This window comes from Bos mutus, chromosome 7 (genome assembly GCF_027580195.1).
Source record: "Bos mutus isolate GX-2022 chromosome 7, NWIPB_WYAK_1.1, whole genome shotgun sequence".
NCBI classification, from domain to species: Eukaryota; Metazoa; Chordata; class Mammalia; order Artiodactyla; family Bovidae; genus Bos; species Bos mutus.
The window spans coordinates 41,817,402-41,840,256 of NC_091623.1; the positions used below are offsets into that span (position 1 = coordinate 41,817,402).

The window sequence follows — 22,855 nt, forward strand, 5'->3', positions numbered from 1 at the left end:
TGGATGCCATGTGACATAACCATTAATAACCTACTGAGGAAGCTCCTTCACCTCATTTCCCGAGTTAAGGATGCTGTGTAGCATCTGCCATATGGAAGGTGTCCAGTGAATGTTTCACCACACAGTGAATTTTCATTTCTACTTTGTGTGTCTATCACTTTCCCACTGACATTCAAAGGAACTTGATACAATTTCCAGAGGTGGCCCATGGACATGCTATAATTGGCCAGTCATTACCAACACTCCCTCCAAGAGGCTGGAAATCATTGCCTTCCCAGCTAGGGGTAGTCATGTGACCCGACCACTACAAAGAAAAGCTACTGGAGGCTCTGGAAAAGCATTTGCTTTCCTGATAAGAGCCAGATGACTAGTGCCCTGCCTTCCCCGTTCCTTCCTTTCCTGATGCACATGTACTGTCCAGGGCTAGTTGGTCACTTTATCGTATCTGAGGGAAAGATGCAAACTGCAGAAACACGCCCTAACATCTTTGAGCTGATGGTAAACATGAATAATTACCCATAACCAAACTTTATTAAATGAGGAAAACTCCCTATTTGGTTTTTTGCTTTTTTTGCCATGCCTGTGTCTTACTGGATCTTGGGTTTCCCTGATGGCTTAGTTGGTAAAAAATCCTCCTGCAATGTAGGAGACAATTTGATTCTTGGGTTGGGAAGATCTGCTGGAGAAGTGACAGGCTACCCACTCCAGTATTCTTGGGCTTCCATTGTGGCTCAGCTGGTAAAGAATCCACCTGCAATGTGGGAGACCTGGGTTCAATTCCTGGGTTGGGAAGATTCCCTGGAGGAGGGATAGGCTACTCACTCCAGTATTCTGGCCTGGAGAATTCCAAGGACTGAGTTGCAGAGTTGACACAACTGAGTGACTTTTAGTTCCTCGACCACGGATTACCCTCAGAAAGGACAGTACAGTCTAACCACTGCTAGACTGCCAGGGAATTCCTGACTCTTTGTTTAAACCACTTAATAGTCATATTTTCTATTGCATATTTCTCACAGCATTTCTAACTACTTTCTTACAATATAGATCAATAGTTCCTTTGTAGTCACTTCCAGCTTTTTTCAACTCCAAATGAAATCATCACAACTGCTAATCAATACAATTATTTAAAAATGTGTACAATAAGCCTTACCTATATGTTACTATAGTAACAGCAGAATATATCACCATCCTTGCTATATAACAGCAAATCAAAATTCAGCAGCATTGTGACTTATATAACATTGGCAGGGTTAGCATGTGCATTATTAATCTTAATTTTCCTGCTGTTAATTTTCTAAGAATTCAAGAAGCTAAATAAATTAATACTTTAAATTCAATTAAGGTTAAAGGAACTAAGTATCAACAATCAATATAAGAGTGTGCACAAATTTTATTGATATATTTCATAGAAATTTAATAAGTTACATTTTATTATATTAATACATGCTTATTAGTTTAACAAAGGTTCCAGTTTTATATATTGGCTCATAAAAGAAATACAAACTTCTTAAAAATAAAATCTATATATGGTATACAGCTTTTATTTAATTCCAAGGAATGAATTTTTATTTAACCATACATGTAAAATCTTTGGAAACAACAATATATTATTTCAATTTCCTGTGCTCTGGGATTAATCTAATGTTTCTTCTAAGCTCAGATCCTACCATCCCCGCCTTCTGAAAGGTGAAGAAGAAAGACATGGGAGACAGACTGGACACGTAACACAGGTCTAAGTCAAGTCTCCTTGCTTCCCTGGGTTCTGTTAATTTATGCATAGGGTTGTGATATCCACAGTATAAACTGGATTTTAAGAACTGATTCAAATGCTGCTAGTGTGTCCTTAAAAGTAAACAGGTAAAGCTTTTATCTACATCAAAGGGAATTACTCATACGTAAAAGCTCAACAGACATTAGGAGTTTGCATTGTGCAATGTTTCCTATATTCTCCAGAGGCAACCTCAATTACAGAGCTTTTAGCTTGAGATGTTAATTTAATTCAACCTGAGTGATGATAAAATGTTCTTCAGTTAGGAAGGAAAAAGAAAGGAGGAGAGAAAAGAAAGGCATTTTTTTATTGGGAGATATTTTTACATATAGAAATCTACAGTTTCAAATATATCCAACCTCAGTGAACAACAAAATGAAGAGAATTTTAACATGAACAATCTGTCTTTAACAGCTAGCAGTTTATATTATAACTGCAGAACACTAAATTCTCATAATTATTATTGCTGAGTATTCTGTTAAACTTCAAGGATTAATCAAAGATTAACATGCAAAAGATAATCAAAGATTCATGCGAAAAGTATCACTTATGATAAATTATCTTCTTGTATGAAACTTTCTAAAAAAAATAGGTATGTACTGAAAACAGTACTATGCCAAATATCTCCTACATACATGTGTTTCTAATACAAACTAGCTATAAGCTAGAGAAAATAATCAATCATATTGCCACAAGGCAGATTATATTCTTTCATTCCATCAACAGTCCTATGAAAAGTTTGTTATCTTTAAAGGGAAATATTTTGGGCTATCATTTTTATTTTATTGACAATTGATATTTATTTCTAACTGATTTATTTCTAATGTTAAGAAGTTCACACTTCTTAGGGCACACTAAAAGCAAGCACTGAAGGCTTCAGAGACCAGAAAAGATTTTGTACTTAAGAGAGTGATTCTAGGAAATTCCCTACAACATCTTATAGAAAGACAAATTAATATGTAGATTAATACAGAACTGTGTATTATTAAGTTATTAAAATTAACTTGAAATGTGGCTAGCCCAAATTAGTAAAATATATACCAGAAATAAAAAAATTAGTACAAAAGAATGCAAGCTATCTTAAAAGATTTTTATAAATTACATGTTGAAATGATAATATTTTGGATATGCTGAGTGAAATGAACTATACTATTAAAATTAACTTCCACTGATTCTTTTAATTTTTTAATGTGGCCGCTAGAAAAATTTAAATGACATCTACAATTATGGCTCACATTATTTTTCTATTCTACTGCATGGCTACAGAAACATCAAATTCTATTACATGTGTTAATATTAATCCCAACCCACACTGTTAAATTTCATCTCACTGTGGTATTTGACATAACATATGTAACCTATTATCACAAGGCTCTTGAGCTTAGAATCAAATACACTTCTACTCTTGAGTACAAGACCAAACAAAACCTGCTCTTTTTCATCATCATCTGTATACTAAACAACTGTGCTAAACTTTGTTTATATATGATTCAACCAACAGGTAAAAGAGATCATTTGAATGATAGAAATGTTCTAAAACTGGACTGTGGTAATAGCTACACATCTAGAAGTGCCATCCAGAAGCTGTATGTAAATTGCAGGTAATTCAAATATGATCCTTCAATCCATCAGATGGCTCAACACTGTGAATGAATTTTTCCATGAGGGTCCTGTTACCTGCAAGGATCCTCATTCAAGAGTGGATTATGGAATCACTAGTTGGAGGTTTAAGTTATAAAAACCAAGAGAACACGGAGTAGCTTAGAGTGGACAGTTTATTTGCCTTTAGCAGTACCCAGCTTAGGCAATAATAGCCCTTATAGTAATATACATCTTGTTGCAACCTTACCCAATCTGGGCACCCTATAATTGGACACCTGCTGGTATTCTGCAATGCTAGACAGAACACTGGAGTATAAGGAACCTCCTACTCTACACTACTAAAACCAAATAAAAGACAATAGATTAAGTCAAAATTAACATTTAACAATTTCTAAGGGAAGCTGAAAGTTAAACTCCTCAGTTCTCTTTCCTTATTGCAAGAAAAAGAAGTAGCAGAGGAATTCAACAACTCAAAAATTTGGGTAGTCAATCTGGAAAAACATTGGTGATTAATAAATTTCAAGTTAAGAATATAAGATCATTTTTTGCATTGCTTCTATCAGACCTTGAAATGAATTATTTTTAATCTAAAATTTGTGAGATTATTCACTATGGATATAATGGTACTGCCACCTTTTGTTTTGAACATTATCTCCAATAGCAAAAAAATAAAAATAAATCAGCTCTACTTTTTCTGTTTTCAAATGGATCTGAAGAACTATGAGTTATGCTTTATTTAACACTCAGGAAAACACAGGAAAGTAACATACAGATCACACCTTCATGCAATTGAACCATAATGTTTTTGTGCTTTTCCTGGTCTAAAGTGAAAGTGCTGTTCAGTCGTATCCAACTCTTTGCGACCCTATGGACTGTAGCCCACCAGACTCCTCTGTCCATGGGATTCTCCAGGCAAGAGTACTAGAGTGGGTTGCCATTCCCTTCTCCAGGGGATCTTCCTGACCCAGGGATTGAACCCAGGTTTCCGGCATTTCAGGCAGATTCTTTACTGTCTGAGCCATCAGGGAAGTCCACTTTGAGGTCTATCTAGTAAATATTAATATTATTTCCAGAGCTCACTTTATCCCACATTAACCCAAGAGAAAGAAGAGAAAATGAAACAGTGGGAACAGTAATAATAACACATAAATAACTCACACTGAATACTGAAATGGATTTCAAGATGTGTGCATATACACAAATATAAATATAAAAATTTGCACAGACACACTGAGTTCCCTCAAGTTCTCAACTTACATGTAAACTAGGTAGACAGTGCAAATGCCAAAAAGCACTTGGAATATTAAAATCATTCAGGAATGTTCATTTAATGTAGCCACAGAACCAAAGGGCACATTACAGTCCATTCTAGCTATAAAATGACTCATCCAGGCATTTGTATAAATCTATGAATGCATTTGTTATACTACATCACAATTGTGAATGTGTATGATACAGTGAGTAATTTATGATTTGAATGACACATTTAAAACTCAAACAGGTACAAAACATTCATTGAATCTAACTTTCTAAAAAGATGATTCTCTATTGGTTAGTACTGGATACCACCACCCATTTCACACACCCCAGAATATTGCTCAATCAACGTGGTATCCCAGCACATATCTGGCAGTTTTTTTGCACTGTCTTATTCATGCATAAAGGCTTTTAAGACTCCCAAAGTAAGAGCACATAAAGATACAAATATATTTTTAAAGATATCTACAAAATAGTTATCTAGGTATCAAAACTGATTGCATTAGGATACCTATTCTTCTTTCTGATATTTTCAATATTTAAAGTCGTTCAAGTCAACAGTGAAGTTCATCTTTAGGAATAGAGAAAAGTAGTTTTTCTTTAGTCCAAGATATTGTTAAACTCATAGAGCATACATATAGTAAAACGTTAATATACAACTTCCTCCAAAGTTAAAACTTTTACAGAATGTTTATAAAGCTCTAAAACAGGTGATTTTAACCTACCAGCAAGAAGCTTTGCTTTCTCTTAATTTCTAAGCAGCCAAAATATTCCTACTGAGGCACGATTCAATTTCTTGAGAGTTTATGTCAAAGACCTATATCTATTTCTTGGTGAATTTCTGTCATCCTCTCCATTCCTAGACACACTACCATTCCAAACAATGTGCAAACAACTGTTTAGGGAAACTGAGATGCTCACTCTAGCTAGCTAGCTACTTTCTGAATAAAATAAACCAAAACCATCTGAAAATTTTCTACAGGCTATGCAGAAGAGAGGGAAGGATGATTTTTTATGAGCCATGCAGCTAAGAGATGGAGTTGATTTGGAGAATATACTACTACTGTAAGTTTAAGCAAATTATGCCTTTTGTAAGGCTTTTTGTAAATCACCATAGAAGTTGATTAAAGTGCTTGCCATAGCTGTATCTACTGCAGACTGGGGAATCATTCCACGCAGATCCGTCTGAATATAGCCTGTCAAAAGACTCCGGCTTGGACTCTCTTTAAGAGGAACACAAAACCAACCACAGGGATGGTTATATCCACGAACAAATTCTGATCTCTTTTCACTCCAGTCAAGACTTATCCCTACAAGGCAATTTAAAATAAGATTATTAATAGCAATGACTGACATTAATCTAAAACTCTCATTAAAAATATTATCAGATTGCTTATTTAAACATTCTTATCCATGTAGATGAAAATTAAGCCCCAAGAGTGACCGTGGAAGAATGAAAAAGATAATCACCAAGTAGAATTCTGACAGAGCCTGGTAGATGTATAATAGGGAAAGTTCTAATCCCTTCAGAATAAACGGCATGTCATCTTGGTAACTCCCTGGAAAACATGAACCTTCCCGTCGCAGTGGGCCCCAGGCACCGAGAATCAAACCTGCGGTGCCACCCTTGCTCCCACAGGCACCGCCACATCCAACCTGGCTCTGATGACTGAGAGTAAACAGGTAGATGTGTACCTAAAACTGCCAACTCAAATATACACTGTTCATACAAAAACATTAGTTTACCTACAGATATATTTTCAAAAGCATGAGCCTTCTAATAGTATTTCTAATTTTGAAAAGAAAATTACTACACAGACCAAGGAAGGAAAAATATTCTAGCACATGCCGAGCATATTTTTTTAGAGTATATGACCAAGAAGCTATTTCTTGAGAGTGACTTAGAAGGAAACCCACTGACAAGACCCCTTTCTTGGAGGCAGTCATGTGACCCATATTTGTTAGCTGTGGGATGAAGGGTACTATGTAATGGGGAACAAAAACTCATCAGAAAGACTGCAAAACCCTTCCTGATATTGTTACTTTCATCCCTAAGGTTTAACATGTGCAAACCAAGCTTATTGATTATAAAACAACCATGAAGGCTGAAAATATATCTTGTGTAGAAAGAATTATCCAGCCTAGAAAACTCAAAATTTAAAACAAACTGAGAGAAAGTAAGAGGTTTTGAGACATTTACCACAGGATAAAAGCCCTTCTTTATAGCCCACAGTATAGGAGAAGTCAACAAACTCTCTTGGGGAGATTATATTCCAAAGCTGACCCGCAGTTGTATAACGCATCACACAGCAGTTCTGAAAGAGGACAGCAAACAGCTGTTAGTGCTGCAGGAAATACAGACGCAGACTCACATAAGTTAACCTGTAGTAAAACACTGCTGCTGCTGCTAAGTCACTCCAGTCGTGTCCGACTCTGTGCGACCCCATAGACGGCAGCCCACCAGGCTCTCCCGTCCCTGGGATTCTCCAGGCAAGAACACTGGAGTGGGTTGCCATTTCCTTCTCCAATGCAGTAAAACACTAACACTCACTAAAATGTGTTATAATGATTACTAACAGCATTTCTTATAGTGATTCTGACAGATTTAGAAATCTATTCTGTATCTCACTGTTCTATATGGACATGTGCAGGATATACAATCAAAGTGCAGAGGTAAGTTACCCATAATCCAAATCTCTCTTTCAAAACAGCACCTCGTATCCTACATGATAAGTGGAAGCAGGCAGTGTAGACTGTAGATGTGTAAGATAAAATCCACAAGTACTTTGATTAAAACATGGCAAGAAATGAATTAATAAAACAGAAAAAGCCACTTTGGTTACCTACTTCTTTAATACCAAAGGCGGCATTTTTTTCTTTGATCTTGGCTTAATATTAATGGAAAACCTACATACTATTACCTAGAAAACTGAATATGATGGTGGTATCTTCAGAATTTTAGATTTCAGAACCTCAAAGTTTTACAATCAAAGACATAATTTTCTCAAGCAGAAAGGATAAAGCTATTGCAAAAAACAAACTCAGTTCTAACACTCATTAGAGCTCTTTGCCATGACTACTTAGTCTCAAAGCAATGAATATAATAGTGGATGCAAGCGCGCATACACGTTCACGTGCACTTGAGCACTCGCGCACACACAGTCTCACACACGACACACACAGACACACACACAATCCGAAGTAACGTTTCAAAACAAATACCTCTTCAAAGTGCTCCAAAATATCCAAAGAGGTCATTAAGCTGTCCCAATCCAAGCGACAGGGACCTGGGCGTATATGGTCTATTACACTATTGACAAGGTCGTCTATCACACCTTGGGCTTTGAAGCTGGAGAAAAATATTAAAGTCAAATGCTATTGGAATGAAAAATTTCAGTATGCTCTCAGAGTTCACAGTTCACTTCAAAAAAAGTGAAATTTAGTGAAGATTTTTCGAAAAGAGTAAATCCTTACAACTTGTCTGATAAATAGGTTCTATCAATTATTCCATCAGAATGTATTCTAAAGATCTAATAGGAGATCTGAAGGCTATCTTCTGCATTATGAACATAGTAAGTACCTTCATGTTATGGTGTAGCCAAGAATAGTCTGCAGAACACCGTAATGCTTCATTACTTTCTATGCTGTTCTTTTCTCAGATACGCTCTAACATGGTATTAGTATATCCATGTTTTAGCCTGACTTTCAAAAACTTTTTATTAGGAATGGAAAAATAGGTCACCCAGGAATAGAACACCGAGGACTGACTCATGAATAATAGCAGAACTTAACATATTTCAAAGGTGACAGTCCATATCAGTAGGAAAAAGATGTACTATTTCATAAATGGTGTATGGATACAATAGTTATCCTAATAGAGAAAATAAATCTGAATTCTTGCTTCATATCAGTCAAGACAATTCCAGATAGACTAAATACCACTATATAAAAGGTAAAATTTTTAAACTTTGAGAAAATTATGTAAGTTACTATCTTTGTAACCTCAGGATACAGAACGATTATTTGAATACATAAAACAGAAATAACACAAGATGATTAAAACTAAAAACTTGCATACTACAAATGACAAAATAAGTAATTTCTTTAAAAACTAGTCACAGACTGGAAGAATATAAGTGTAACACACATGTACTTAGATGCTGCTTCTTAGTTGCTCATGGAGAAGGAAATGGCAATCCACTCCAGTGTTCTTGCCTGGAGAATCCCAGGGACAGGGGACGTCTATGGGGTCGCAGAGAGTCGGACATGACTGAAGCAACTTAGCAGCAGCAGTTGCTCAGCTGTGTCCAACTCTTTGTGACCCTATGGACTGGAGCCTGCCAGGCTTCTCTGTCCATGGGATTATCCAGGCAAGAATACTGGAGTGAATTGCCATTTCCTTCTCCAGGGGATATTCCTGACCCAGGGATCAAACGTGGGTCTCCTGCGTTGCAGACAGATTCTTTACCGTCTGAACCACCAGGGAAGCCCATAACAGGTGGTGCTAGTGGTAAAGAGCCTGCACCCAGTGCAGGAGACTTTAGAGATGAAGGCTTGATCCCCGGGTCAGAAAGATCCCCTAGAGCAGGGCACAGCAACCCATTCCAGTATTCTTGCCAGGAGAACCCCACGGACTGAGGAGACTGATGGGCTACAGTCCATAAGGTTGCAAAGAGCTGGACATGACTGAAGTGACTTAGCACAGCACAGCACATACTTATTATAGAAGATATATAATTCAGTTCAGTTCAGTTCAGTTCAGTTGCTCGGTCATGTCCGACTCTTTGTGACCCCATGGATGCAGCACACCAGGCCTCCTTGTCCATCACCACCTCCCAGAGTTTACTCAAACTCATGTCCATTGACTCAGTGATGCCATCCAACCATCTCATCCTCTGTCATCCCCTTCTCCTCCCGCCTTCAATCTTTTCCTGGAATCAGGGTCTTTTCCAATGAGTCAGTTCTTCACATCAGGTGGCCAAAGTATTGGAGTTTCAGCATCAGTCCTTCCAATGAATATCCAGGGCTGATCTCCTTCAGAATGGACTGGTTGGATCTCCTTGCAGTCCAAGGGACTCTCAAGAATCTTCTCCAATACCACAGTTCAAAAGCATCAATTCTTCGGTACTCAGCTTTCTTTATAGTTCAACTCTCACATCTATACATGACTACTGGAAAAACCATAGCCTTGACTAGACGACCTTTGTTGGAACCATTGTTCAAAAAACGAGATAAAGACAATCCAAAGAAAAGATGGACAAAGGACAAGAGTGACCTGAAAGATCAATAAACCTAGAAAAGATGCTCAATATCACTCATAGTTAAATAATTACTAGCCAAGATACCATCCTGCCAGAGATTAAGAAGTTAATAACAAGTGTAGAATGGAAGAAAATGACATCTCTCAAAGTGCTATCACTACTTTACAGAACAGTTTGACAACAGGTACATACCCAAGAAAATGATACACAGGCGCAGAAGGAGACGTGTACCAAGAAGCATACTATAGAGAAGAATTGACAACAACCTAAAAATGTATCAGTAGGCAAATTTGCAAACACAGATGAACACACTGTGGTACATGAATATAGAACTGAAGCACAGATCAGCATGTAGCAGCATGGGCAAACTGAAATAGCATCGACAGGAACAATTAAAACGTATTACTAAACGAAACACACACATATACGGCCCAAGTATGAAGCACGAATACTACAACTTCAAGACAGTAGTTACCTGTGAGAAAGAAAGGAAAAAGAGACAGACTGGCTCTAACTAGCATTGTTTTGGGAGGGCTTTTTTCTCTTTTTTAAGCATCTGAAGCTTTTTATCAGTTTGCAAATATCTCAAGCTCAAGCTTATATTACCCTCCATCCTAAATCTGCTCTTTCGCCTAGGTTCTCTAACTTGGGATGAGGGTAGAGGGTAGGGGTGGGTAATACAAATTAATTCAGGCACCCAAATTAGAAATCTGGGTTTCAACTTCAACACTTCTTTTTCTCTTAACCCCATTCCAACAGTCAGAACTAGAAAGTTTTATCAAGATGACTTTCTAAACATTAAGTGCACAGAACAACATGTAGGTTTCGACAGATGTTAGTTATCATCACCACTGTCATCATTACGCCACCGTCACCATCAGATCTCTTTCAAGTCCATTTGTCCTTTTCAGCTCCCCTGCTGTGTCCTTACTCTGGGAACTCTGTGTCCAACTCAATACTGCATGAGATTCTAGCTCTTCTGATCATATAACTCTAAGAATCTGAAAAAAGCCACAGATCTCTTCCCAGGAATATACATTGTCAGAAAACTTTGTATACAATCATAGGGACACTTTAAGAAGCCAGCCGTGGTCTCCCAGGATACAAGCTCTTCTCTAAACTTTCTACGCTCATATCTGTCTCTCACAACTGTTACCATAATAAATACAAAATCCTTTGAGGACCTGGGAGGGTTGGGTTGAGCAGAGGATAAATACAAAACTCAACTCCTTGGTTTAAGAATTCAAAAGTCCTTCAGACGTGCTCTCCTCATTCCCATACTTTATGTTCCAACTATATAAACACAACTTGAATTTCTGTAAAAAAAAAGTCAGTCGCTCAGTCGTGTTCGACTCTTTGTGACCCTTGGACTGTAACCCACCAGGCTCCTCTGTCCATGGAGTTCTCCAGTCAAGAATACAGGAGTGGGTTGCCATTCTCTTCTCCAGGGGATCTTCCTGACCCAGGGATCGAACCCATGTCTCCTGCATTGCAGGCAGATTTTGTACTGTCTGAGACAACAAGGAAGCCTAAATTCTGTAAACAAACTGTCTCAGTGTTTCCCATCTACCTGGAAGCCATCTGTGTTAATGTGATTGAGTGCAGTTCTCTCTGCCTCATTCCCTAAGAAACACCTGTCTGTTCTTTCTGGCTCAGCCCAGGTATCAGCTCTTCTGTGAGTTTTTATCACTGAGCACAGTGCCCCCAGCCACTTTTAAACTTTTTCAGCCCCTGCGGGGAGTTACTGATCTAAAGGGTTAACTTCCACACTTGCTTACAGTGTTTAATCCAACTCTAGTGTCCCTGTCCTTCTCATAAATACTGTACAACCTACCTTTCTGGAAATGCATCTTTGGTAATACACTTCAAAACATTCTGTACGTAGAAAGTGTGGTCAATAGTTTCATTTTAAAAAGTCCCAAGCCCCCAGAATATGAATATCCCACTCCAATTACACAAGTCACCTATCTGCACTGGCTTTAAAAAACAATATATATTTTTTTACTGGTTAAAGACATAATTCATACTCTACTATATGCCAAAAATAAATAAACAAAAATCACACATAAAACTGGCATCTAGAGGTATATACTTTTGTGTTAAATAAAAACATTTTAATATAAAAATACAGTTCAAGTCAACCTATGACTGTGCTACATACAGTTTAGTACTCTGCTGTATTCATTTTTCATTATATCTTTAACATTTTTTATGTTTTTAAATAACATCTGAAAATATGGTTTCTAAAGATTGTAAAATAGCACATTTTATAATTTAATCATTCCTTAACTACTGATTATTCAGGTTGTTTATAATTTTTAATGTTTTAAGTAATGTGACAGAAGAGACAAGTACTTAAATAATTATTAATTTCCAATTATTTCTTCAATACAAATTCTTAAAGCAAAATATGCTACAGTACTGAATAAATGCAAAAGAATATTAGAAGTATTTTACATACCACAGTAAGAAATTAAGATTTTACCAGCTATACCATGATTTACGATTCCCAAAACAACCAACTCTATTCACCAGGGACACAGACATTTTAAAGCTTTGAATGCATAATATGATTTTCTTCTCACAAAGTTTAAAATCTTAAAAGCAAAAGCCAAACTTTACTGGCAATGATCATTTAGCGATCATGAGTATATGTGTATATACATTTGAAGTTTAGCAGTATCTTAAGAGCTATATAAAACTACAAGAATTACTTACAGATATCCATTAAATTCTTCTGAAGGTTTCCTCCAAATTGTTACATCTTTCTATAAAAATAAAAACAGTGTATAGGGATAAACTATAGGTGGCAACCTGGATATAAAACTGACAATTTCATAAAGTCTACAGCATTAGCTTTGCATGAAAATAAAACCTAAGCAAACATTCAAAGAAATACATACAAGTCACTCATACCATCATATAATTCGTATCTGAATTTTTTCTGTATCCTAAAGTACCACACATCTTACTTAAATTACAGACCCCTAGAAAAAGGTTTTTCAGTAGCTTAAAGACACCCAAACACTAAGATCTGGTGATGGCACTCTCACTGGCCATTATTTGCATTATTACAATCTTATCTATTTACCATTACTGAAGAATTTAATCTAAGATAATAGAAATGTTAAATATATAATTCTGAATTTGCTCATATATCTTTTTAAAATTAAGCAATTCACATCCGTGATGACAGTACTACCCTGAATCAGTCCCGACATTTTTTTCCAGATCATCTCGTAAGAAATTCTGAATATCAGAATAGCTAAAGCACTTAAATGGAAGAGTCCTGGTTTCTAGGGTTGGCTCTGTCAACACTCAACTATGTGACAGTTTGGGTAAGTCATACTGGTGAAAAAAAGAATACTAACGGACCATCCTCACAGGCTTGTTAAAATATCTGAAATGATTTCAAACTATCAATTACTATGCTTTCCTTTCTTAAATTGACGATGACATGTTTTATTTATTGACCTGAGAGGCTGCTCTTTACAATCTTGTTGCCATGAGTCTGTTCTTGTGTCCATTATCTGAAGAGCTAACGACAGTAGTGCAGGATTGCTGTTCCTCCTCTGTGAGCTATGAAACCACCAGCTTTACTGACCCACTCACCTATCCTGCACAGGCATCTAAAGTGTGGTCCATGTTTTGCTATACCATTTGGAAAGCCATCCACCAGCTCATTAGAAGACAGACCCCAAACACAAACAATGTAATTAATTTACCGTCTTCTTAGCAACTCGCCACTTTTCATCTTCAAGGCTGTGGTACTGGGTAAGAGTGTTTTTAAGTCTAGTCGCCAAAGCAGCTGCATCGGGCAGGGCTTCCATTTGTTTTTCCTGTTACAGAGACTAAGATTATCATCAGCAAATACCAGCGTTAGATGCAGCAGATGAAGGGGGGAGGTCTCAAATCTGACATCATAAAAAAAGTCCTCCGGGAGCTGTACAGACACCTACATATGGACCTCACCCCAAGTCAGTAATCAGAATCCCTGTGCATGGCTCCTTCCTCAAAGATTCCAGGATGTGGAACACAAAGGGATAAGAATCATATATCTTGTGTTATTAAAATCCTCATATAAAAAAGAAGATATAATCCTATTTCCTTTTCTAATAGAATTGAACCAAAAGGAATAAATTAAAAAACTCAAGTAACTTAAAAAAACAAAACAAAAAAACTGCTCTTTCCAAAACACAAAAATAACATACAAGGTATAAACTCTTTTAAAAGTCCTTAGAGTTTTAGCAACTGAAAATTTTCATTTTACCATCCAACAGGTATAGCACTCATTCTAGCAAATAAATGACAAACGCAAATGGAAACATCTTACATCTTTTAAGGACAGGGCTGGGGGAGGGGGGAGATAGGGCTAGAGACCTCCAAAGAATTTCGAAAGTCTCAAGAATTCTACTGACTTCAATATTTTATTTGATGAAATGTCACACGATTCAGTGAGGTATCTGTGTAACAAAAGAGGTGATATGAAGACCTTTGAGCTACCAATACAGCATAAATAAGTGGTTTATAGTTTTAAGGCAATAATTTAACTATATAAAGAGGAATGTTTAATAGTTGCAAAGAAAAGTTATCGTTCAGCAATACTTTGAAAGGGAAATGATAACTAAACTTGAAAGAAAATAATGAGGGATTCTATAATGTAATCATTGTAGAACATTGCTACAGATTCTCTGATGAGTCTGTGACACTGCATGGCTTCTGCAGCTAGCTTAAAGAAGTCCATGCAGTCTCTGGATGTCTCTGAGAATGATCACTCCAGGAGCCTCCGATAAACAAGCAAGCACACAAGGAATGCAGTTACCCTGAGGCTGCTGTGTGCAAAGGCCCAAGTGGAAAGAAGAGGGAGGGAAAAAAACAGACAGACACACACACGAAGGGAAAAACGGATACACACACACACACAAACACAGATCCAAAGTCCCAGCTCCAAAAGCCTATTTACAGCTTCATGCCTAATGGGCATCTCTTCATTCTCCAGGCTTCCTTCAATCTGCCTCAGTCTTACATGTCTTACTAATTTTACTATTAAAATGATAATTGAGCCAGCTGCTCAAGATTAAAAGCCTTAGAATCACCCCCATAGATATCAGGAGGTTCACCACACACCACTGCCTTCAGTGCTCCTCTCCTACTGGTTTTCTTCCTGTCCAGCTCGTCACTGACTCTGGGCCTTTGTACTTGCCATTACTTCTCTGCCTGGATTACTAGATCCCAAATCTGAGCGTGACTCGTAACAGCCTGTAGTAACAATTTCAGTTTAAACCTCCTATCCTTAACACAACATTCCCCAAATCACTAGAATACCCTTCTTTTATTTTCTGCATAGTGTATCACTATGTGAAACTAACTTGTTTACTTACTGATATACTATATTCTGGGTTTCCCAGGTGGCTCAGTGGTAAACAATCCACCTGCCAATGCAGGAGACACAAGAGACCTGAGTTCGATCTCTGTGTCAGGAAGATCCCCTGGAGAAGAAAATGGCAACCCACTCTAATATTCTTGCCTGGGAAATCCCACAGAGGAGCCTGGCAGTTTACAGTCCATGGGGTCATAAAGAATCAGACACGACTGAACACACACACATTATACTCTACTCTTTGACTACCATGTCCCTTACTAATAGAGGGGTGGGCCCATGTCTGCTTTTTAACTACTATATCCCCACCAAATAGAACACTGTCTGAAACACAGCAGCCCCTTAATATTTATTGAAGTGTATTTGCTTCAGAACATGAATTAACTAACTTCTCTCCTTTTGGTGCCATGATACTCTCCAGTAAAAGGCTAAGGAAGAAAAGGCCTTGGAGAAAGCTGTCCATTTACAAATCACGAAGTTACTGCTGGAAAAGATCTAAATGGAGTAACAAGGCTCACACCTCTGTGGGAATAAGGATGCAGTTCTCATCACAGATGCACATATCAGAATTACCTTGCTATAATTTGCAGTAGTTGTTGATGCTGACAAAGACTCTCTCCTTGGTCAGGCTCCTCTGAGTCCTCTTCGCGATGAGGCCTAGCCCTTGGGAAGCTGGTGGCTTAGTGGTAAAGAATCCACCTGCAATGCAGATGTAAGAGATGCGGGTTTGATCCCTGGGTCAGGAAGATTCCCCTTGAGGAGGGCATGGCAACCCCTCCAGTCTTCTTACCTGGAGAATCCCATGGACTGAGAAGCCTGGCGGACTATAGTCCGCAGGTTCGCAAAGAGTCGGACACGACTGGGCAGCACACATGCCAGCTCTTGGGCCTGTCCTTGGACCCCATAGTCCAGTTTCCGCAAGAGTCCTGCTGAGTCAGTTGAATGAAATCCCCTACCCTCAAACTTCCTTATCCCACTTTCAATCTTATCACCCTAGCCTGCCTTTAGCAAGAATCCTGCCAAGTTGCTTTAGGGCAATACCCCTTAGTAATTTTTTATTCACTGACACCCACCTTGCTCCCTGGCTATCCACCCCCATTTGCCCTTGCTGTATTCAGAATGAAGCCTAGTTCTATCCCAAGGTCTCTTTTCCACTATTGCAACAGTCACTGAATAAGATTTGCCTTTCCACTCTAATGTGTGTTTGCCTCTGGTTTTCTGTGACACTGATTTTGGATATTAGATTTCATGGACCTCAGCCAGATAGTCTGATTCAGTGGGTCTGTTCTGGAACAGGCCCCAGAAAACTAGGTCCTTTAAAAAGCCTCAGAGATCATTCTGTTATGCAGTCAGGAGTGACAACCACTAATCTGAAAACTAAAGTGACAAAAATAAGTCAGTGCTATAGGTAATATTTAAACAGCACAAACCAGAGCATAAAAGCCATTAAACATGATAAAACATGAAAATGATACAGAAGTTCAGGAAAGGAAAAAAAGCTTCTTCTCTATTCTCTGATGATCTATCCTGAGATGTGCAAACTAAACTGACAAAAGATAAACAGAAAAAAACGCAAACAAAACGTACTTGATGACAATATTTAATTTCTATGTGCAAAGAGAAGCAGTTACATGTGGAGTTTATACATCATTTTAAAAAAAGGTGATAAACTGCGGAAAAATGACAAGACAAGGGCAAGGGGGTTTGAGCTTCTAGGGGTGGTAAATTATGGCAAAATAAATATATGAGGAAGAATAATAAAAGATAAAGGCTATTTTAGTAAAGTTTCACTGTGTAGACCATCTCAGTGCCAAATTTCTGTCGCCAATGATAGCAGTTATTCTCCTGGTACAGGAGAGAAGTCAGTCCTTCCCAAAAGGAAATTTGTGTCCTACTTTTAGGCAGATAGTGGAAGGAAAAATAGTTCTTTCTGCTTTTGCTGCTTCTTAATTGCCTTCAGCTCAAAATAACCTCTTTTCTGAAGTAGGATATTTTGGGGTGGCATATATCTTCAGAGGGCTTCTGTGGTGGCTAAATGGGTAAAGAATCTGCCTGAAACGTGGGAGACCTGGGTTTGATCCCTGGGTTGGGAAGATCCCCTGGAGGAGGGAATGGCAACCCACTCCAGTATTCTTGCCTGGAGAATCCCATGGACGGAGGAGCCTGGCGGGCTACAGTCCATGGGGTCTCAAAGAGTCGGACACAACTGAGCAACTAAGCACAGCACATCCCTTCAGAAACATGGAAAAGTATATAGAGAAAATTCAATAATACAAAACTTAGGATCTGTGAAAGTGTGCAAAATATTTAATAATTATAGATCCTAACCACAGACTAAAAGTGGATGAGCTGATTCAAAAAGTCTCTGAGTCAAGAATAGATCCTCTTTCCACTCAAGACACTGCTAACTTGACAGCCAGTACAATGACCTTATTAAAGCATATGTTATAAACAAACACAAGTTCTTGAGAGGACTTACAAAGGAAATTTAACTTATCTATTACAGGGATCATGCTGATTAAACAATATTCTTTAAATCCAAGGGTCACCTACCAGATTTCTGTCAGGCAGATAAAAGTATTTTCAAAACTCTTTGATAGAAATCAAAGGTGAAGTGGAAAGCTACTGTGAGCATAAACCATACTGTATTTATGCAAATCTAGCACACAAAAAGTAAGCAATAAAAAACTACCTATAAAGATGAGAATCTGAATTTTTACGGTGGTTACGTTAGTTATCATTCACTCCTACTGGATAATATAAAGTTCACATTCCTTAATGTGGTTTATGGGTCCGTTTCCAAGCCCACTGTCTAATTTCTACTCTTCTCTCCTGGACACCCCCTTAAGACTACATCAGCTCCCCCTCAATGTGAAAAACTCCTGATAACGGGCCTCTTTAGGTGTGGTGGAGGAGGTAGAAAAGGAAGAAAAGAAAGTTTAAGTATAAACTTGGGAAATCTCTCTTCTAGTCTCATGAAGTATTTAACCAGGCAGTTAACTCTTGCATGGATTTTCTTCATCAAGATTAAATCCAAAAGGGAGTAACAGTTATTTTTTAAACTGATCATTTGTGTGGACAGGTAATACAGAGCATCTCTCATGGACCAAGGTGGGGTGGGGGTTGGGGAACAACACTGGGCTTATCAAGGTCTTGAGGCTTTCCTAACACAAGAGGACATTCACATTAATTGAAAAAAAAAAAAAAAAAAACACAATATGCCCTATTCCAATCTCTGCCTGTGGAGAATGTCACGAAATGTTTTGAATACCATTCTGAATTCCTCTTACTAACCTTGCTGCTACTGCTGCTAAGTCACTTCAGTCGTGTCGGACTTTGTGAGACACTATAGACGGCAGCCCACCAGGCTCCCCCGTCGCTGGGATTCTCCAGGCAAGAATACTGGAGGGGGTTGCCATTTCCTTCTCCAGTGCATGAAAGTGAAGTCGCTCAGTCATATCCGATTCCTAGCGACCCCATGGACTTCAGCCTACCAGGCTCCTCTGTCCATGGGATTTTCCAGGCAAGAGTACTGGAGTGGGGTGCCATTGCCTTCTCCGACTAACCTAACTTGACCTTATAATAAACTCTCAAACTCCAACTGTTATACATCAGAGAAAACAGAAACTACAACTGCACCAGAATCTAACAGCTCCATATAAAAAGTTATATACTCTTGACAGTTTTATAACCAGTTCAGTTCAATGGCTCAGTCATGTCCGACTCTTTGCAATCCCATGGACTGCAGCATGCCAGGCCTCCCTGTCCATCACCAACTCCTGGAGCTTGCTCAAACTCATGTCCATCAAGTCGGTGATGCCATCCAACCATCTCATCCTCTGGTGTCCTTTTCTCCTTCTGCCCTCAATCTTTCCCAGCATCAGGGTCTTTTCCAATGAGTCAGTTCTTCACATCAGGTGGCCAAAGTACTGGAGTTTCAGCTTCAGCCAAGTGCTAAGTAATGTCTGTCTATATTTTTTCCTTCTGTTAGCTGCTGTGGTATCTGACTCTTGTGACCCCATGGACTGTAGGCCACCAGGCTCCTCTGTCAATGGAATTCTCCAGGCAAGAATACTGGAGTGAGTTGCCATTTCCTACTCCAGGGGATCTTCCCAACCCAGGGATCCAACCCAGGTCTCATGCATTGCAGTCAGAGTCTTTATTACCTGAGCTACCAATCTTTTTGCTCACGTTTTCCATATTTATGTTTTTAAAGTGGTCACTAGTGTAGACAGTGGCTCCCATCATAGAGTGGGCAGCCTTTACAAGTTAAACATTTTCTTGAGGCCTTCTGTCAGCATCAGTCTTTGACCAATACAATATCAATTTTTGTCAAACATCAGTGAAATGGCCATAGGTTTCAATTATATATGGAACATAATAAGTAAGTGTTAGTCGCTCAGTCGTGCCCGACCCTTTGAGACCCCATAGACTGCAGCCCACCAGGCTTCTCTGTCCATGAGATTTTCCAAGCAAGGATACTGGAGTGGGTTGCCATTTCTTCTCCAGGGGATCTTCCCAACCCAGGGATCGAACCCAGGTCTCCTGCACTGCAGGCAGATTCTTTACCAACTGAGCTACAAGGGAAGTCATATATGGAACATAATAAACATTTTAACCTTTAAAGAAAAGTGAATGCCATAAAAATCTGTTTGTACTTATGTAGTATGTTAAGTCAGAATTCAGTTATTAAAGAAGTTCATATCAGAATTGCTTTACCTTCCATTACCTGATTGATGTGGGTTTCATTTATGTGAACAGCTTAAATTTAACATTCCATAGATTTTCCCCAAGTTGTACAAACCAAGGCCATGTAAATTAAATTATATTTTCTATCTAACATAAAAATTTCAGCATATGCTTAATTTCTGATCAATTCTGAATTAGTAATTCAGTTTTTCCAATTATTCAAGTACAACAGTTTCTCATTTTTGAGACTAGCTCTAGCAAGAATACAACAGGGAAGGAAGCCTCCTGCAATGTAATGGATACACCTCTGATTCATTGTTCACTTTGGCTTATTTTAGGGGCTTCCCTTGTGGCTCAGCTGGTAAAGAATCCATCTGCAATGTAGGAGACCTGGGTTCCATCCCTGGGTTGGGAAGAAACCCTGGAGAAAGGAAAGGCTACCCACTCCAGTATTCTGGCCTAGAGAATTCCATGCCTATACAGTCCATGGGGTTGTAAACAATAGGACGTAACTGAGCGACTTTAACTTTCACTTTTCACTTTCATAGCTCAGTTGGTAAAGAATCCACCTGCAAAGCAGGAGATCCGGGTTGGATTCCTGAGTCAGGAAAATCCACTGGAGAAGGGAGAGCCTACCCACTCCAGTATTCTTGGGCTTCCCTTGTGGCTCAGCTGGTAAAGAATCTGCCTGCAATGCAGGAGATCTGGTTTGATCCTGGGTTGGGAAGATCCCTTGGAGAAGGGAAAGGCTTCTCATTCCAGTATTCTGACCTGGAGAATTCCGTGGACTATCCATGTGGTCGCAAAGAGTCGGGGACACGACTGAGCGACTTTCACTTGGCTTATTTTAGGACACAGTTTACAACACCAGTGAGACTTGTACAAAACTTAACATTAAATTCTAACAATGTCACAGCTTTGAGTCCAAGTAATATTCAAGCTCATAATACTCTAATCCTTTATTAAAAAAAAATAATGGCTAACATTTATTATTTACTACATGATCAATCTTTCTGGCCACTTTAAACTGTATTCTTTCATTTAGTCCTCATAAATAACCTTAAGAGCCTTCCCTACTATTATATTTTACAGAAAGTATCAATACGGAGATTGTCTCTTGTCCAAGATCACACAGCCAATAAGTGATGGAGCAAGAATTCCAACCCATGACCTCTGCCTTCAGAGATTAAAGGGCTACTTTGTAAAACACTGGAAGCTGATTACAGGCTCCAAGAGCCTCTACGTTAAAAATGTGACAACATGTTGAATTTGCTGTGTTTTGTCTAGGCTCTTGAACCTAAAAAATGTCAGGTAATCTTTCCTAGTTGCAATTTGGGGACAGCAGCACCATTAATTTATTGAGGAATTCCGAATTAATACTTTTAGTACCGAATTTGGAACACAATGAGCACTCGGAAAACACTGCCCCTTAGTGTCTCCGCCGACGCCCGGCGTGAAGGCGCGCACCTTTCGGCGTCCGTGCACCGCCGGGGGCGCGGGAACGCTGTCCACCGCAGGGGCGCCCTCAGAGAGCCTCGCTCGGCCCTGGGGCGCTCGCCGCCGCTCCCGCATTTAACACACAAGGTGCCTGTCGGCGCCCGAGCGCCGGGGAGCGGGTGCAGAGCCCGGTCCCTCCAGGGTGTCCCCCCCGGACGCAGCCTGCCTTTCCCGAGGCCCCTGCCGGGACAGCCCCAGGAGGACGCCCCGCCACCCCTCCGCCCCCGCCTCGACTCCGCCACTCACCCTAGGGCGCTCCTCGGACCAAGACGCGACCAGGCGCCCGGGGTCGACTCGTGCCGCTCCCTTCGGCCCCGCCCGCCGAAGCCCCCTCGGCCAATGGGCGCCCGGCGCGGACGGCAGCCACCTATTGGAAGGCCGTACGTCTTCCGGGGGGGGCGAGCAGAGCCCCGCCCCTCCCCGCCCCGCCCCCGCTCGCCCCGGCGCTTCCGGGGCAGAAGCCGGCAGGCCGACGCGCGTCAGCTGGGATTGGCGGGCGGCGGCGGCGCGCGGCCTGCGGGTTGGTGGCCGCGGGTGGGCCGACTCCGCGCAGGGTGTGAGTCGGCACTAGCCCGGCCCCCAGCTCCAGCCCGGCCCCTGCGGGCCTGGCCCGGACGGGGCGGCCTGCTTCCGAGCGCCTGAGGGCGGGTTGCGCGTGACTGCTAGTCCGGCGGAGCCGGAGAGCGCAGAGGCCTGAGAGGTCTCTGAGGGCCGGGTGGCTGCTCGGGCCCGAGTCAGAGACAGACGGAATATGCGCGGGCGGGAAGCGTGGGGGCTCTCGGCCCCCAGGACTCCTCACCGCCGCCGTGCGAGCGGATCCTTCTCAGTTCGGGCTTCGGGGGCAGCCCGGAGGTAGGAGCTGCGGCCGAGCGGGAGGCTGCGGCGGCCTCACAAAGCGGGCCAGTTAACCTGTGTTCGAAGGCTGGTCACCTATCTGACGAGAGTTTGCAGATACATTTACTGGGATACGTGGTTTGAGAACCAAGAGAAGGAAGGAATGCAGTGCTACGCTATTAGTTATTTTAGACTCAAACGAGAAAATAGTATTTCATAAAAATTTTGTTTAGCGTCCTGAAAAAGTTCACCGAGCACCACCTGATAGTTATTATGAGCAGATTTTCAAACTCTTACCTGATTGTTCATATATAAAAGGAATAATGGCTTGGTGATTACTTGTCCATTAGCGTCTTACATGTTGAGTTCAGTTCAGTCGCTCAGTCGTGTCCGACTCTGCGACCCCATGAATCGCAGCACGCCAGGCCTCCCTGTCCATCACCAACTCCCGGAGTTACATCAAACTCACGTCCAACGAGTTGGTGATGCCATCCAGCCATCTCATCCTCTGTCGTCCCCTTTTCCTCCTGCCCCCAATCCCTCCCAGCATCAGAGTCTTTTCCAATG

At 40.2% G+C, this 22,855-nt stretch overlaps 1 protein-coding gene across 1 annotated transcript; it reads right to left on the reverse strand.

Annotated features, from left to right (window-relative positions):
* Positions 1 to 1,372: 1,372 nt before the first annotated feature.
* Positions 1,373 to 21,817, reverse strand: STARD4 (StAR related lipid transfer domain containing 4). The gene is made up of 7 exons (XM_070373212.1): positions 21,701 to 21,817; positions 15,842 to 15,967; positions 13,614 to 13,727; positions 12,607 to 12,656; positions 7,850 to 7,976; positions 6,828 to 6,942; positions 1,373 to 5,937 (listed from the first exon to the last, which is right to left on the reverse strand). The coding sequence occupies exons 3-7, from the start codon at positions 13,716 to 13,718 to the stop codon at positions 5,708 to 5,710; spliced, it is 627 nt and encodes a 208-aa protein (XP_070229313.1). The 5' UTR covers positions 13,719 to 13,727; positions 15,842 to 15,967; positions 21,701 to 21,817; the 3' UTR covers positions 1,373 to 5,707.
* Positions 21,818 to 22,855: the final 1,038 nt, after the last annotated feature.

Bases quoted from the DNA above. Each gene is read 5' to 3' on its own strand.
- STARD4 (XM_070373212.1), bottom strand. From the start codon at position 13,718: ATGGAAGCCCTGCCCGATGCAGCTGCTTTGGCGACTAGACTTAAAAAC. The intron at 12,657-13,613 runs GTAAATTAATTA...TTATTTTTATAG, and splicing joins GGCGAGTTGCTAAGAAGACG to AAAGATGTAACAATTTGGAG. The intron at 7,977-12,606 runs GTAAGTAATTCT...ATTTTTCTCCAG, and splicing joins GAAGAATTTAATGGATATCT to CTTCAAAGCCCAAGGTGTGA.